The sequence below is a fragment of the Heterodontus francisci genome, chromosome 20, assembly GCF_036365525.1.
Source record: "Heterodontus francisci isolate sHetFra1 chromosome 20, sHetFra1.hap1, whole genome shotgun sequence".
NCBI classification, from domain to species: Eukaryota; Metazoa; Chordata; class Chondrichthyes; order Heterodontiformes; family Heterodontidae; genus Heterodontus; species Heterodontus francisci.
Genome location: NC_090390.1, coordinates 16459884 through 16477341, shown reverse-complemented (window position 1 = coordinate 16477341; position 17458 = coordinate 16459884). Strand labels below are relative to the sequence as shown.

Below are 17458 nucleotides of genomic sequence, written 5' to 3'. Positions count from 1 at the left end.
ATAGCTGTCCGCCAGCTCTGGCGATCGCTGGCAACTGGCTCCCAGGATTTTTGGTCAATGTCACAACACTTCATGTCGCGTTTGCGAATGTCTTTAAAGCGGAGACATGGACGGCCGGTGGGTCTAATACCAGTGACAAGCTCGCTGTACAATAGGTCCTTGGGGATATTGCCATCTTCCAAGTGGTTCACATAGGCAAGACCTCTCAAGCTGGCTTAGTAGGGCATACATACTGGGGATGTTGGCTGCCTCGAGGACTTCTGCATTGGAAATACGGTCCTGCCACCTAATGCCAAGGATTCTCCGGAGACAGCGAAGATGGAATGCGTTGAGACGTCGCTCTTGGCTGACATACATTGTCCAGGCCTTGCTGCTGTTGAGCAAGGTATTGAGGACACAGGCTTGAAACACTCGGACTTTTGTGTTCCGTGTAAGTGCGCCATTTTCCTATACCCTCTTGGCCAGTCTGGACATAGCAGCAGACGCCTTTCCCATGTGCTTGTTGATTTCTGCTTCGAGACACAGGTTGCTGGTAATGGTTGAGCCCAGGTAGGTGAACTCTTGAACCACTTCCAGAGTGTGATCGCCAATATTGATGGATGGAGCATTTCTGACATCCTGTCCCATGATGTTCGTTTTCTTGAAACAGATGGTTAGGCCAAATTCGTTGCAGGCAGCCCCAAGCCTATCGCTGAGTCTCTGCAAACACTCTTCCATGCGGGATGTTAATGCAGCATCGTCAGCAAAGAGGAGTTTCCTGATGAGGACTTTCTGTACTTTGGTCTTTGCTCCAAGATGGGCAAGGTTGGACAACCTGCCATCTGATCTTGTGTGGAGGAAAATTCCTTCTTCTGAAGACTTAAATGCATGAGAGAGCAGCAGTGAGAAGAAGATCCCAAACAGTGTTAGCGCGAGAACACAGCTCTGTTTCACATCACTCAGGATAGGAAAGGGGTCTGATGATGCACTGTTATGCTGAATTGTGCCTTTCATATTGTCATGGAATGAGGTGATGAAGCTTAGTAGCTTTGGTGGACATCTGATCTTTGCTAGTGTGAAGAGACTACGTTTGCTGACGAGGTCAAAGGCTTTGGTGAGATCTATGAAGGCAACGTAGAGGGGCATCCATTGTTCACGGCATTTCTCCTGTAGCTGGCGAAGGGAGAACAGCATATCAATAGTGGAGTTATCGTTTCGGGTCAGTGACCCTTCATCGGAACTGACAAATATTAGAAAAGTCACAGGTTATAAGCAAGTGAGGTGGGGATGGGACAAGAGATAACAAAGGAGGTCTAGATTGGACCAGGCCACATAGCTGACCAAAAGGTCACGGAGCAAAGGCAAACAATATGTTAATGATGTGTTGAAAGACAAAGCATTAGTACAGATTAGCTGTTAATACACTGAATATTGAACAGCAGCAAGTGCAAACCTGAAAAAAAACAGTGGGTAAGCAAACTGAACAAACTAAGATGAAATGAAAAAAATGCAAAAAAAAAATTGTAAAAAATGTAAAAAAGAATGTAAAAAAAAAAGAGAAAGAAAAAAAAAAACTAAAAATGAAAGTAAAATGGGGGGCTGTCATGCTCTGAAATTATTGAACTCAATGTTCAGTCCGGCAGGCTGTAGTGTGCCTAATCGGTAGATGAGATGCTGTTCCTCGAGCTTGCGTTGATGTTCACTGGAACACTGCAGCAATCCCAGGACAGAGATGTGAGCATGAGAGCAGGGGGGAGTGTTGAAATGGCAAGCAACCGGAAGCTCAGGGTCCTGCTTGCGGACTGAGCGGAGATGTTCCGCAAAGCGGTCACCCAGTCTGCGCTTGGTCTCCCCAATGTAGAGGAGACCACACTGTGAGCAGCGAATACAGTATACTACATTGAAAGAAGTACAAGTAAATCGCTGCTTCACCTGAAAGGAGTGTTTGGGGCCTGGGATAGTGAGGAGAGAGGAGGTAAATGGGCAGGTATTACACCTCCTGCGATTGCAGGGGAAGGTGCCATGGGACGGGGACGAGGTGGTGGGGGTAATGGAGGAGTGGACCAGGGTGTCGTGGAGGGAACGATCCCTTCGGAATGCTGACAGGGGAAGGGAGGGGAAGATACGACTGGTAGTGGCATCACGCTGGAGGTGGCGGAAATGGCGGACGATGATCCTTTGGATATGGAGGCTGGTGGGGTGAAAAGTGAGGACAAGGGGAACCCTGTCACGGTTCTGGGAGGGAGGGGAAGGGGTGAGGGTAGAGGTGCGGGGAATAGGCTGGACACGGTTGAGGGCCCTGTCAACCACAGTGGGGGGAAATCCTCGGTTGAGGAAAAAGGAGGTCATATCAGAAGCACCGTCATGGAAGGTAGCATCATCAGAGCAGATGCGTCGGAGATGGAGAAACTGGGAGAATGGAATGGAGTCCTTACTGGAGGTAGGGTGTGAAGAAGTGTAGTCGAGGTAGCTGTGGGAGTCAGTGGGCTTATAATGGATATTAGTAGACAACCTATCCCCAGAGATGGAGACAGAGAAGTCGAGGAAGGGAAGGGAAGTGTCAGAGATGGACCATGTAAAGGTGAGAGAAGGGTGGAAATTGGAAGCAAAGTTGATAAAGTTTTCCAGTTCGGGGCGGGAGCAGGAAAGGGCACCGATACAGTCATCGATGTACCGGAAAAAGAGTTGGGGGAGGGGGCCTGAGTAGGACTGGAACAAAGAATGCTCAACATATCCCACAAAAAGACAGGCATAACTAGGACCCATGCGAGTACCCACAGCAACCCTTCCTTTTAATTGAAGGAAGTGCGTGGAGTTGAAGGAAAAGTTGTTCCGGTTGCTTGCCATTTCAACACTCCTCCCTGCTCTCATGCTCACATCTCTGTCCTGGGATTGCTGCAGTGTTCCAGTGAACATCAACACAAGCTCAAGGAACAGCATCTCATCTACCGATTAGGCACACTACAGTCTGCCGGACTGAACATTGAGTTCAATCATTTCAGAGCACGACAGCCCCCCATTTTACTTTCATTTTTAGTTATTTTTTTTCTTTCTCTTTTTTTTTTACATTTTTTACAATTTTTTTTTTGCATTTTTTTCATTTCATCTTAGTTTGTTCAGTTTGCTTACCCACTGTTTTTTTCAGGTTTGCACTTGCTGCTGTTCAATATTCAGTGTATTAACAGCTAATCTGTACTAATGCTTTGTCTTTCAACACATCATTAACATATTGTTTGCCTTTGCTCCGTGACCTTTTGGTCAGCTATGTGGCCTGGTCCAATCTAGACCTCCTTTGTTATCTCTTGCCCCACCCCCACCTCACTTGCTTATAACCTGTGACTTTTCTAATATTTGTCAGTTCCGATGAAGGGTCACTGACCCGAAACGTTAACTCTGCTTCTCTTTCCACAGATGCTGCCAGACCTGCTGAGTGGTTCCAGCGTTTCTAGTTTTTGTTTCAGATTTCCAGCATCCGCAGTATTTGGTTTTATTATATCAATAGTGGATCTCTCTGCTCGAAAGCCGCACTGTGCCTCAGGGTAGACGCGCTCAGCCAGCTTCTGGGGGGAGTCTGTTTAAACCGATTCGAGCGAAGACTTTCCCCACTGTGCTGAGCAGGGAGATTCCACGGTAGTTGTTGCAATCACCCTTGTTCTTATAGAGGGTGATGATATTGGCATCGCGCATGTTCCGTGTTACTGCTCCCTCATCCCAGCACAGGCAAAGCAGTTCATGGAGTGCTGAGAGTATAGCAGGCTTGGCACACTTGATTATTTCAGGGGTAATGCCATCCTTTCCAAGGGCTTTTCTGCTGGCTAGAGAATTGATGGTGTTACTGAGATCCGATTTTGTTAGCTGTTTATCCAGCTCATCCATGACTAGCAGAGACTGGGCAACATTGACGGCGGTGTCAGTGACATCATTTTAGTTAGGTATAGCATAGTTGGGGGAACAGATACTGTTCTCTACAGCAAAGATAGAGTTCCGAAGTCTAAGTTGCCTACCTGGTGCCAAGGTTAGGACATCTCTTCTGGGCTGGAGAGGAACTTGGAGTGGGAGGGAAAGGATGCAGTTGTTGTGGTCCTTGTAGGTACCAATGACATAGGTAGGACTAGGAAAGAGGTTCTGATGAGTGACTATGAGCTGCTCATGGCTAAATTAAAAAGCAGAACCACAAAGGCAATAATCTCTGGATTACTACCTGAGCCATGTGCAAATTGCATAGAGTAAATTATATTAGAGAGATAAATGCGTGGCTCAAAGATTGGTGTGGGAGAAATGGATTCTGATTCATGGGACACTGGCACCAGTACTGGGGAAAGAGAGAGCTGTTCCGTTGGGATGGGCTTCACTTGAACCATGCTGGGACCAGTGTCCTGGTGAATCGTATAACTAGGGTTGTAGATAAGGCTTTAAACTAAATAGTGGGGGGGAGGGTTCAATTGAAAGGAAGTTTAAAAAGTCGATAAATAACGGGAGAGCAGAGATGCAGGGTAGTGAAGGGGTATATATCAATCGGGGTGTGACAGGAAGGGGCAGAGAATACAAGCATAAGATTACAGCAGAAATTAGAATCAGAGTAGGTAAAAATGGTAAAAAGTCAAAGCTGAAGGCTCTTTATCTGAATGCACGTAGTATTTCTGACAAGATAGATGAGCTGACGGCACAGATAGAAACAAATAAATATGATTTGATGGCTATCCCAAAGACGTGGTTACAGGATGACCAGGACTGGAAACTCAATGTTCAAGGATATACGATATTCCAGAAGAATAAGCAGAAAGGAAAAGAAGGTGGGGTAGCTTTGCTATTAAAGGAAGGGATCAGTGCAGTTGTGAGTAATGATATAGGTGTAATAGTGATGTAGAATCAGTTTGGGTGGAAATAAGGAATAGCAAGGGAAAGAAATCACTGGTGGGAGTGGTCTATAGGCCCCCGAGGAGTTGCCTCTCTGTAGGACAAAATATTAATCAGGAAATAATGGAGGCATGTAAGGACACTGCAATTATCATGGGTGATTTTAATGTGCATATAGACTGGACAAATTAAATTGGCAAAGGTAGCATGGAAGACAAATTTGGAGAGTGCATCTGGGATTGTTTCTTAGAACAATACATTGCAGAACCGACCTGGGAACAGGCTATTTTAGATTTGGTAATGTGTAATGAGATAGCATTAATAAGAGATCTCATTGTTAAGGATCCTTTAGGAGGAAGCGATCATAACATGGTAGAATTTCAAATTCAGTTTGAGGCTGAGCAACTTGGGTCTCAATCCAGTGTCTTCAACTTAAACAAGGGCGATTACAGAGGTATGAAGAAGGAGTTGTCTAAAGTGGGCTGGAAAAATAGACTACAGGGAAAGTCAGTAGAGGAGCAGTGGCAGATGTTCAAGCAGATATTTCATAACACTCGACAAACATTTATTCCGGTCAGAAGGAAGGACTCGATGAGAATGATGAACCACCCGTGGATAACAAAGGAAGTTAAGGAGAGTATCAAATCAAAAACAAAGGCGGACAAATCGGCAAAAGCTAGTGGTCGGCCAGAGGATTGTGAACTTTTTAGAAACCTGCAGCGGATGACTGAAAAACTAATAAAGAGTGAGAAAATAGATTATGAGGGTAAATTAGCAAGAAATATAAAAACAAACAGTAAGAGCTTCTACGGGTATATAAAAATGGAAAAGAGTAGCTAAAGTAAATGTGGGACCCTTAGAGGATGAAACTGGGGAATTAATAACGGGGAATTAATAACAGGGAACAGGGAAATGGCAGATAATTTAAACCAATATTTTGCATCGGTTTTCATGGTGGAGGACACTATAAACATCCCGGCAATAATAGATGAGCAAGGTGTAAATGGGAGGGAAGAACTTGTAACACTCTCTATCACAAGGAAAAAGGTGCTTCACAAACTGATGGGACTAAAGGCAGACAAGTTGCCAGGACTTGATGGCCTACATCCAAGGGTTTTAAAAGAAGTGACTGCAGAGATAGTGGAGGCATTGGTTATAATATACCAAAACTCACTGGATTCCAGTAGGGTACCAGCGGATTGGAAAACCGCTCATGTGATGCCCCTATGCAAGAAAGGAGGGAGACAGAAAGCAGGAAACTATAGACCAATTAGCTTAACATCTGTCATTGGGAAAATGCTAGTATCCATTATTAAGCAAGAAATAGCAGGACATTTAGAAAAACATAATGCAATCAAACAGAGTCAACATGGTTTTATGAAAGGGAAATCATGTTTGACAAATCTTTTTGAGTTCTTTGAGGATATAACAATCAGAGTGGATAAAGGGGAACCGGTAGATGTACAAAGAACAGTACAGCACACGAACAGGCCATTTGGCCCGCCAAGCCTGCGCCGATCTTGATGCCTATCTAAACTAAAACCTTCTGCACTTCCGGGAACCCTATCCCTCTATTCCCATCCTATTCATGTATTTGTCAAGATGCCTCTTAAACGTCGCTATCGTACCTGCTTCCACCACCTCGCCCGGCAGCAAGTTCCAGGCATTCACCACACTCTGTGTAAAGAACTTGCCTCACACATCCCCGCTAAACTTTGCCCCTCTCACCTTAAACCTATGTCCCCTAGTAACTGACTCTTCCACCCTGGGAAAAAGCTTCTGACTATCCACTCTGTCCATGCCGCTCATAACTTTGTAAACCCTTATCATGTCGCCCCTCCACCTCCGTCGTTCCAGTGAAAACAATCCGAGTTTATCCAACCTCTCCTCATAGCTAATGCCCTCCAGACCAGGCAACATACTGGTAAACTTCTTCTGTACCCTCTCCAAAGCCTCCACGTCCTTCTGGTAGTGTGGCGACCAGAATTGCACGCAATATTCTAAGTGTGGCCTAACTAAAGTTCTGTACAGCTGCAGCATGACTTGCCAATTTTTATACTCTATGCCCCGAACGATGAAGGCAAGCATGCCGTATGCCTTCTTGACTACCTTATCCACCTGCGTTGCCACTTGCAGTGACCTGTGGACCTGTACGCCCAGATCTCTCTGCCTGTCAATACTCTTGAGGGTTCTGCCATTTACTGTATACTTCCCACCTGTAATAGATCTTCCAAAATGCATTACCTCACATTTGTCCAGATTAAACTCCATCTGCCATTTCTCCGCCCAAGTCTCCAACCGATCTATATCCTGCTGTATCCTCTGACAATCCTCATCATTATCCGCAACTCCACCAACCTTTGTGTCGTCCGCAAACTTATTAATCAGACCAGCTACATTTTCCTCCAAATCATTTATATATACTACAAACCAGCAAAGGTCCCAGCACTGATCCCTGCGGAACATCCCTCCATTCAGAAAAGCACCCTTCCACTGCTACCCTCTGTCTTCTATGACCGAGCCAGTTCTGTATCCATCTTGCCAGCTCCCCTCTGATCCTGTGTGACTTCACCTTTTGTACCAGTCTGCCATGAGGGACCTTGTCAACGGCTTTAGTGAAGTCCATATAGATGACATCCACTGCCCTTCCTTCATCAATCATCTTTGTCACTTCCTCAAAAAACTCAATCAAATTTGTGAGACACGACCTCCCCTTCACAAAACCATGCTGTCTCTCGCTAATAAGTTTGTTTGTTTCCAAATGGGAGTAAATCCTGTCCTAAAGAATCCTCTCTAATAATTTCCCTACCACTGACGTAAGGCTCACCAGACTATAATTTCCTGGATTATCCTTGCTACCCTTCTTAAACAAAGGAACAACATTGGCTATTCTCCAGTCCTCTGGGACCTCACCTGTAACCAATGAGGATGCAAAGATTTCTGTCAAGGCCCCAGCAATTTCTTCCCTTGCCTCCCTCAGTATTCTGGGGTAGATCCCATCAGGCCCTGGGGACTTATCTACCTTAATGCTTTGCAAGACACCCAACACCTCCTCCTTTTCAATAATGAGATGACTGAGACTATCTACACTCCCTTCCCGAGGCTCATCATCCACCAAGGTGAATACTGATGCAAAGTACTCATTTAGTACATCGCCCATTTCCTCTGGCTTCACACTTAGATTCCCTTCTCTGTCCTTGAGTGGGCCAACCCTTTCCCTGGTTACCCTCTTGCTCTTTATATACTTATAAAAAGCCTTGGGATTTTCCTTAATCCTGTTTGCCAATGACTTTTCATGACCTCTTTTAGCCCTCCTGACTCCTTGCTTAAGTTCCTTCCTACTGTCTTTATATTCCTCAAGGGATTCGTCTGTTCCTAGCCTTCCAGCCCTTACGAATGCTTCCTTTTACTTTTTGACTAGGCTCACAATATCCCGCATTATCCAAGGTTCCCGAAACTTGCCAAACTTATCCTTCTTCCTCACCGGAAGATGCTGGTCCTGGATTCTAATCAACTGACATTTGAAAGACTCCCACATGTCAGATGTTGATTTACCCTCAAACAGCGTCCCCAATCTAAATTCTTCAGTTCCTGCCTAATATTGTTATAATTAGCCTTCCCCCAATTTAGCACCTTCACCCGAGGACTACTCTTATCCTTATCCACAAGTACCTTAAAACATATGGAATTATGGTCACTGTACCCGAAATGCTCCCCCACTGAAACTTCCACCACCTGGCCGGGCTCATTCCCCAATACCAGGTCCAATACGGCCCCATCCCTAGTTGGACTATCTACATATTGTTTCAAGAAGCCCTCCTGGATGCTCCTTACAAATTCTGCCCCATCCAAGCCCCTAGCACTAAGCGAGTCCCAGTCAATATAGGGGAAGTTAAAATCACCCACCACTACAACCCTGTTACCTTTACATCTTTCCAAAATCTGTCTACATATCTGCTCCTCTACCTCCCGCTGGCTGTTGGGAGGCCTGTAGAAAACCCCCAACATCGTGACTGCACCCTTCCTATTCCTGAGCTCCACCCATATTGCCTCGCTGCACAACCCCTCCGAGGTGTCCTCCCGCAGTACAGCTGTAGTGTGTTTGGATTTTCAGAAGGCGTTTGATAAGGTGCCACATAAAAGGTTGTTGCACAAAATAAGAGCTCAGGGTATTGGGGGTAATGTGTTGGCATTGATTGAGGATTGGCTAACACACAAAGGCGGAGAGTCGGGATTAATGGGTCTTTTCAGGGTGGAAAGCCGTAACTAGTGGGGTGCCACAAGGATCGGTCCTAGGCCCTCAACTATTTACCACCTATATCAATGACTTGGAGGAAGGGACAGAGCGTAGTGTATCCAAATTTGCTGACAATACAAAAATAGGTGGGAAGGCATGTTGTGATGAGGACACAAAGAATCTGCAAAGGGATATAGATAGGTTAAGTGAGTGGGCAAAAACTTGGCAGATGGAGTTCAATGTGGGAAAGTGTGAGGTCATCCACTTTGGTAGGAAGAATAAAAAAGGCAGATTATTATTTAGATGGAGAAAGACTCCAAAATACTACAGTACAGAGGGATCTGGGTGTTCTTGTGCATGAAACACAAAAGGTTAGCATGCAGGTGCAGCAAGTAATTAGGAAAGCAAATGGAATTTTGGCCTTTGTTGCAAGGGGGTTAGAGTTTAAAAATAGGGAAGTCTTGTTACAACTGTACAGGGTGTTGGTGAGGCCACACCTGGAGTACTGCATACACTTTTGGTCCCCGTCTTTAAGGAAGGATATTCTAGCATTGGAGGCAGTTCAGAAAAGATTCACTAGGCTTATTCCTGGGATGAAGGGGTTGTCTTATCAAGAACGACTAAACAGGTTAGGCCTGTATTCATTGGAGTTTAGAAGAATGAGGGGTGCTCTGATTGAAACATATCAGATTTTAAGGGGGCTTGACAGAGTAAATGTTGAGAATATGTTTCCACTGGTGGGGGAATCTCAAACTAGGGGACATAGTTACAGAATAAGGGGTCACACATTTAAAACTGAGATGCGAAGGAATTTCTTCTCTCAGAGGGTGGTGTATCTCTGGAATTCTCTGCCTCAGAGAGTTGTGGAGGCTAGGTCACTAAATGTATTTAAGGAGGAGGTAGATAGATTTTTGAAATCTCGAGGAGTCAAGGGGTATGCGGAGCAGGTCCGAAAGAGGAGTTGAGGCCTGGGACTGATCAGCCATGGTCGTATTGAATGGCGGGGCAGGCTTGAGGGGCTGAATGGCCTACTCCTGCTCCTATTTCTTATGTTCTTATTACTGTTGGATTGTCTGTGATGTCTAACTTCATCGTGCCATGGAGTGAATGTACTGACTGATGACAGAGTTTCCTAGACATCATGCTGGCATTCTGGTTGCCTTAGACATCCTTGAGATGTGCTTTGCAATATGTCAGCCGCATCGGGTAGTATAGTGGCTGACTGACGCTGCATTCTTTCTGCCACCTCCTCCTATTTCTTCTGTTTGGTTTTGCATAAGGGAGGGTGACTAAAAATCTCAAAGTGCGCACCTCCTCTCCCTGATTTCTTGCAGTAGGGTTTGCAATGACTGACCAAGAGCTCTTTCTTCTTTCCCTTGCTCTAAAATGCCTAATTCTACAGTGATTTCATTGTCTGCATCTGTGCTTATCTACCTACGACTAGACTATTCAAATGCTTCCTGATGCACTTCACAGCTGATTAAGATTAGTACTACTTCCTCTTCACTGACTAGCTTGCTGTTTAGCAAATATAGCCCACGCCAGAGAAATTCAGCACAAGTAAATTCTCCCAAATACTTTTAGTAACCTACAGTTAACCCATGAGTTACACCAACAGCTTATTCTATCTAGACTGATGACAGGTATCATTTTAATTAAATGTTAAACTGTGTTGCCTCACAGGATGATATTATCATGGGGACATTGACTGTGAGGGAGAATTTGCTGTTTTCCGCAGCACTGAGATTACCTAGTTCAATCAGGTTCAAGGAGAAAGAAGAAAGGGTGGATCTAATCATCTCCCAACTTGGACTGACCAAGGTGTCTGACAGCAAGGTATGACAGAGAACAGCTGGATAAATTACCAAATAGTACTTCTGTAAGAGACGTTGGGAATCACTGAAAAGTTTATTGTGAAACAAATCACTACAGTTGTGTAAAAAGTTTAGATTTCACTCCGACTTTTTACTCTCTTCAATTTTCAAAACTTTAAATCAAATTACATGTAGCAGTGTTTATATTTTCATTAACAATGGCACCAATTTGTGTGTTTTTAATCTTTTATTTTATCCAGGTATAAAACATAAGAAAACATAAGAATTGGAGCAGGTATAGGTCACACGGCCCCTTGAGCCTGCTTTGCCATTTGATATGATTATGCCTGATCCTCAACCTCAGCTCCACTTTCTTGCCCAATCCCCATATCCTTTGATTCTCTTAGAGTTCAAAACTCTTATGATCTCAACCTTGAATATACTGAATGACTGAGCACCCACAGCTCTCTGGGGTAGAGTATTCCAAAGATTCACAACCCACTGAATAAAAAGATTTCTCCTCATTTCAGTCTGAAATGGCTATCCTGTTATCCTGATACTGTGCCACCTAGTTCTAGACTCTCCAGACAGGGAAACAGCCTCTCAGCATCTACCCTGTCAAGCTCCCGCAGAATCTTATGAGGTCACCTCTCATTATTCTAAACTCCAAAGTGTATAGGCCCATTCTCATCAACCTTTCCTCATAGGACAACCTTCTCATCCCAGGTAATAAAAACAGAAAGCGCTGAAAATACTCAAGCAGGTCAAGCAGCTTCTGTGGAGAGAGAGGCACAGTTAACGTTTCAGGTCTGTGACCTTTCATCAAAACTCCTCTCATCCCAGGAATTAGTTTCATGAACCTTTGTTGCACCCCCTCTAAGGTATAGGGAGCAAAACTACACAATACTCCAGATGTGGTCTCACCAAAGCCCTGTACAATATCAGCAAGACTTCTTTACTCTTGTGCTGCAACCCCCTTGTAATAAAGGCCAACATTCCATTTGCCTTCCTAATTGCCCGTGGAACCTGCATGTTAACTTTCTGTGTTTCACATACAAGGAACACCAACATTTAACAATTTCCCACCATTTAAAAAATAATTGTTTTATCTATTAATTGGCCATTATAAATTGCCCCTAGTATAGGTAGGTGGTCGGGGAATATAGGGACAGGTGAGGATGTGGTAGGAATATGGGATTAGTGTAGGATTAGTATAAATGGGTGGTTAATGGTCGGCACAGACTTGGTGGGCCGAAGGGCCTGTTACAGTGCTGTATCTCTAAATCTAAATCTAAAATCTATGCTTCCTACCAAAGTGAATAACCTGACATTTTCCCACATTATACTCCATTCTTGCTCACTCACAGTTTATCTATATCCTTTTGCAGACTCTTTGGGTGGAATTTTCAAATCATAGTCCCTACTGAAATGACAGGACCTGTAGCGAGTCGGGAACCCAATTGGTGCTGGACTTGGCTTTGCTGTGGCTGTTTAATTCAGCCATGGCAATAGCATCCCGTTTCTGTGTTGCCCATCCAATCAGAGAGGGTTGGCAGGCAGGTTGTAGGCCAAGTATATAAAGGAATTCTGATAGGGGTCTGAATGGCTGCAACATTCACAAAGGAGTACAATATAAGGCCGAGGAGTCCTCCGAGGAGGATAAGCATTCTGAGAATGCATTGTCAAATGACTCAATCGCATCCTCCACCAGCACAGATACACACACCGCAGTGGGTACTGCAGTAGCATTAACTAGGCTGTCACATGTTGAGAAACACATCACATGTGAGCAGGAGCAGGTACTGGAGATAGGGACAGCAGTGTCGAGTCTCTGTCAGAGAGTGCAGGACACTCCAAGCTGTGCTCAACTGGATGTTGATGCTGAGTCTCAGGGCTCATCCATGAAAAGGGAACTGGTGGGGTAGCAACAAGAAATGTGTATGCATCTTTCAGAATTTCCAGAGCCAGTGTGCACACTTGGAGTGAGAATGGAGGAGTCCATTTCTAGCTTGAGTGCCATGATGTCTCAGGCATTTGCACTGACATCTACCTCCATGGAAAGAGTGGCCACCGACATGGATACTCACATGAAGCAGGCAACCAAGTGTATGCTGGCCCTTATCAATGGCCAGCACACTCAATCTATTGCTTTACAAAGGTTGGAGCAAAGTCCTGCCTTGGTGACTCAACATCTCACTGAAATACAGAGAAGTGCCCTCCCAATCTTGGCTAGCTGGGAAGTGCAGGTCAGCCATGAGAGGGAAGATGGAAAAAGGGTATATGGTAATGACAACTCTTCTCATTCCTTGCTCCTCCCCCACCCATCCCCTGCCACAGACAGAGCCACACATGCTGTCTCCTACCCGAAGACAAAATTTACCCCTGCACAGGTGCAGATGGGGGAGTTTTGGGTGGGCCCAAACAGGTTCCAAAATCCAGAGTATGTCTGCTATGTGTATCTCATGTCTCATGCCATGAGCAGGGGAAGAAGAAGTCTGCCTCCAACTCAGCTGAAGCCACAGAGGCTGCACCAAGTAGAAGTAAAAGGAAGCACATGAGAAAGTCATCTTAGTTGCACAAGCAGATTCACTTGGGAGCTTTTGTCCATGTCAATTTATTATAATGATGTTCATTTCAATGAATGAAATACTTTTTTTGAACTTCTCATTCTCATGGCCTCTGCTTTGTTGCTTCTTGGACAGTGGCCTTCAGGTGAAGGGTATGATCAGCCTTTATGAGGAGGAAAGGATGTGAATGTAATGGTTGGCTGTTGGAATGAGGTGTGTATGGGGAGGGTACAGGCACAGAGTTTCTGGTAGAACTTTCAGATGGCTGCATGTAGACATATTAAGTAAGGGTGCCTGGGTGAGCCCAACATATTCTTCTCTAGCAGGCAGGTGTGCAAGCACCATGGGCACATCTGGCTCCTCCTCTTCCTCTCCCTCCCCTTCCCCTTCCTCGGAGGATGCCAGCCAATCTCCGCCTTCCTCTTGTTGCAGCTCCTCTCCTCTCTACAGGGTGATGTTGTGAAGAGAGTAGCAAACTGCAACAATCCTGAAGAACCTCAATGGGACATATTGAAAGGAGCCTTCATATCAGTCCGGGCACCTGAACCGCATCTTGGGCAACCTAATTGCTTGTTCTGTTATTGTCCAGGTGCTGATATGACTCCTGGTATATCTCACCTCTGGCTCACTGTTAGGGTTCCTCCCAGGAACCAGCTGCTGAGGCTGTGTGGCAGAGAGAAAACCTGCAGATGATGTGATTGATGCAGAATGTATGCACCCTCTAATTTTTTTCGCAGTGCACATGTGATTTAAGTTTTTTGCATGGCCACACAAGTGTGGTAACTTAAAGGAACCAACTTGTATGTGGCTTGCGCGGGAACTTTCACCGCCACACAGCTTAGAGGGCTCATTGGTCATGGCAGCTCCCTGGATATCTAGTGCAGACATGAATGATCTCCTTTTTGTGGTCACAAACTAGCTGGACATAAAGGCAGTGGAATCCCTTCTGATTCATGAAGATTCCAGGCTGATCTGAGGGTACCTTGATCGCCACATGTGTGCAATCAGTCACTTCCTGCGCCTGTGGGAATCCAACCAATGCAGCAAAGCTGACAGCCCACTGGATTTGATATAACTAGTGACCTTGTCCAATAAGTCAGTGGTGTCTTGGGAAATGCACTGTGGGCAACAGACTGATATCCCAGGGATATCTCCAGCAGATCCCTGGAAGGAGCTAGAGGTTAAGAAATTCAGGGCTGTGGTGATTTTGACAGCCACTGGAAATGCATGACCACTTGGTCTTCTTGGGAGAACGTCTGGTTCCTGAAGACTGCAGATATCTGCCATGACCTATCAAGAGATTCTGTGCCTCCTGAGGCACTGTTGCTCTGTCATATTCAGGAGCTTACCAGTACTCTGCTAGTAGACTCTGTGCTGGAGGTATTGCCTCCGTTGAGCGTTGATTGGGAAGGGGATGAGGTGTTGGGGGCATCCAAAAAGTTGCAGTTGACACTGTAGTGGTTTCAGGCTGACAGAAATAATCCTATAAGCATAAGCCTTTTACTGTGGCTACCACAGGCTTCTGGATTTCAGTCTTTAAGGTCATCCCAGCTCATTAGTTTCATTACTTTCTCTGCTGTGATGTCGCCTCTTGGACCCTGGTGAGATGCAGAGAGCTTGGGGAACCTGTGCACTGGCTGCTAAAGCCAGATTGTGGGGTTAAAGAGAGACTTAATGACCTCTTTAAATATTTTAATTAGGTTCCCAACAGCTGCATAGGGGTGCTGTGCTCCCCTCCAAACCTGCCCAGTTAAACCTAGAAATGGGCAGAATGATTCCTGATCCAACACCACTTATAGCTCTTTAACCACCCACCCACACCTGTGCCCACCTCCCCTTGCCGTTAAAATTTTGCCCTTTGTGTCCTCCTCATAGCTTACTTTCCCACCTAGCTTTTAATTTCTGCAAAGTTGGATGCATTACACTCAGTCACTTCATCTAACTCTTTAATAAAGATTGTAAATAGTTAAGACCCCAGCAATGATCCTTGCAGCATCCCACTTGTAACAGCCTGCCAACCTGAAAATGACCCGTTTATTCCTACTCTCTGTTTTGCTGTCCTTTAATCAGACCTCTAGCCATGTTAATATCTTGCCCCAATCCCTTGAGCCTTTAACTTGTGCAACATCCTTTTCTGTGGCACCTTATCTAATGTCTTTTGAAAGTCCAAATATGCTACGTCCACTGGTTCCCTTTTATCTACCCTACTAGTTACATCCTGAAAAAACTCTAATCGATTTGTCAAACAAGATTTCCCTTTCCATAAAACAATGTTAACTCTCCCTAACCATATTATGATTTTTCAAGTACCGTCTTTCCACTTCCTTAATAATAGATTCCAGCATTTTCCCGATGATGATGTCAGGCTAACTGGTCTATAGTTCCTTGTTTTCTCTCTCCCTCCTTTCTTGAATAGCTGTGTTACATTGCTACCTTCCGATCCACTGGGACCATTCCAGAATCTAGGGAATTTTGGAGGTTCACAATTAGTGCATCCCCTATCTCTGCAGCCACCTTTTTTACAACTTTAGGCCATCAGGTCCAGGCAATTTGTTGGCCTTCCAGTCCCATTAATTCTCCAGTACTTTTTCTTTACTAATATTAATTACTTTAACTTCCTCACTCTCATTAGAGCCTTAATTCCCTGCTATTTCTGGTACGTGCTTTATGTCTTCTACTGTGAAGTCAGATACCAAGGGCTGAATTTTTGCCTCCATATGAGGGCGAGAACAGGGGCTTCAAAATACACACCGTTGGCAAGTGGGTTGGTTTGCCGGCACCATCCTGCCCCAAGCCATTTTCCCGGAGGTGGGACGAGGGTCGAAAGGGCTACCCTCCCATAAGTGCAGATAGCCAATTGAAGTAAGTTAATAGCCTATTAAGCCCAATTGTCAGAGGCTGACTGAATTTTCCAGTCAGCTTGCAGGCCCACTGAGGTGTCGGGGACCAGGTCAGCAGCCTAGAGGCAGCCTTCTGGTGGCAGACCGGGGAGCCAGTGCTCCAGGCAGGCTTTGAGGCTCTCCCCACCTGCCTGGCCATTGCTGCAGCTGCAGGCCGCCATGTGGAGGGGCTCCCCCTCCACAATAGTGGCTTGGCTGCTGAAGCCATTTTTTAATTTAAAAGTTTTAAGAGTTGCAGAGAGGGTGCCTCAAGATAGAAGCACCCTCTCTCTCTTACCTGAACTGCAGGCTCCTGCTCCTTACGAGCTGGAGGGCCTCTTATTGGCCCTGCAGCTTTGAGAGCCCGCCCATTGTCCTTAATTGGATGGTGAGCACACCTTCTGGTCAGTAATTGGCCAATTCGGGGAAAGTTACTGCCAGGTGACTGTTTCCCACTCAGTGACCCTCATTTGACCCTAACGTCGAGGTCCTGATCCCAAACCCAAAATCCTGCCCCAAATCTCTCCATTTCTTTATTTCCCATTATAATTTCTCCTGTCTCAGCCTCTAAGGGATGCACCTTTACTTTCGCTACTCTCTTTGTACGTACTTGTCGAAGCTCTTACAATTTTTTTTATATTTCTGGTTGGTTTACTCTCATTCTATTTTCTCCTTCTTTTAGTAATCCTTTGCTGGTATCTAAAAGTCTCCCAATCCTCCAGCTTACTACTCTTCTTAGCAATAATGAAAGGCTATTTTTTAAAATCTAATGCTACCTTAACCTCTCCAGTTAGCCATGGATGGATCTTTTTACTCATGAAGTTTTTACCTCTAGAAAAAAAATTCATTAACTCTCCTCCTTGGCCTTTTAAGATTTGTTGAAAATACACTTTCCACTCCCACACCCAAGCAAGTAAGGAACACATGTGCAGACGCACACTCTTCCAACAAAGCCCTCACTAAATGACAACTGCCAAACCCTTCCAATGGCTATAGATGAAGAAGTTGGCCTGTCCCACACCAAATAGAACTAATATAGCCACTCTCCCACACACATCTAAACAGGCAAGAAGTGTGGACTCCTCTCAATTTTCTTTATAGCATCATCCAGGAGTAATGGTGCAG

The 17458-nt window shown here is 45.1% G+C and overlaps 1 protein-coding gene across 1 annotated transcript in view; it reads left to right on the top strand.

Annotated features, from left to right (window-relative positions):
* LOC137380846 (broad substrate specificity ATP-binding cassette transporter ABCG2-like) overlaps window positions 1-17458 on the top strand; it is a 208091-nt gene that overhangs the window by 40101 nt on the left and 150532 nt on the right. The window contains exon 3 of the mRNA XM_068053258.1: window positions 10757-10909. Coding sequence (XP_067909359.1) covers window positions 10757-10909 — 153 coding nt within the window. The remainder of the gene's footprint in view (window positions 1-10756; window positions 10910-17458) is intronic.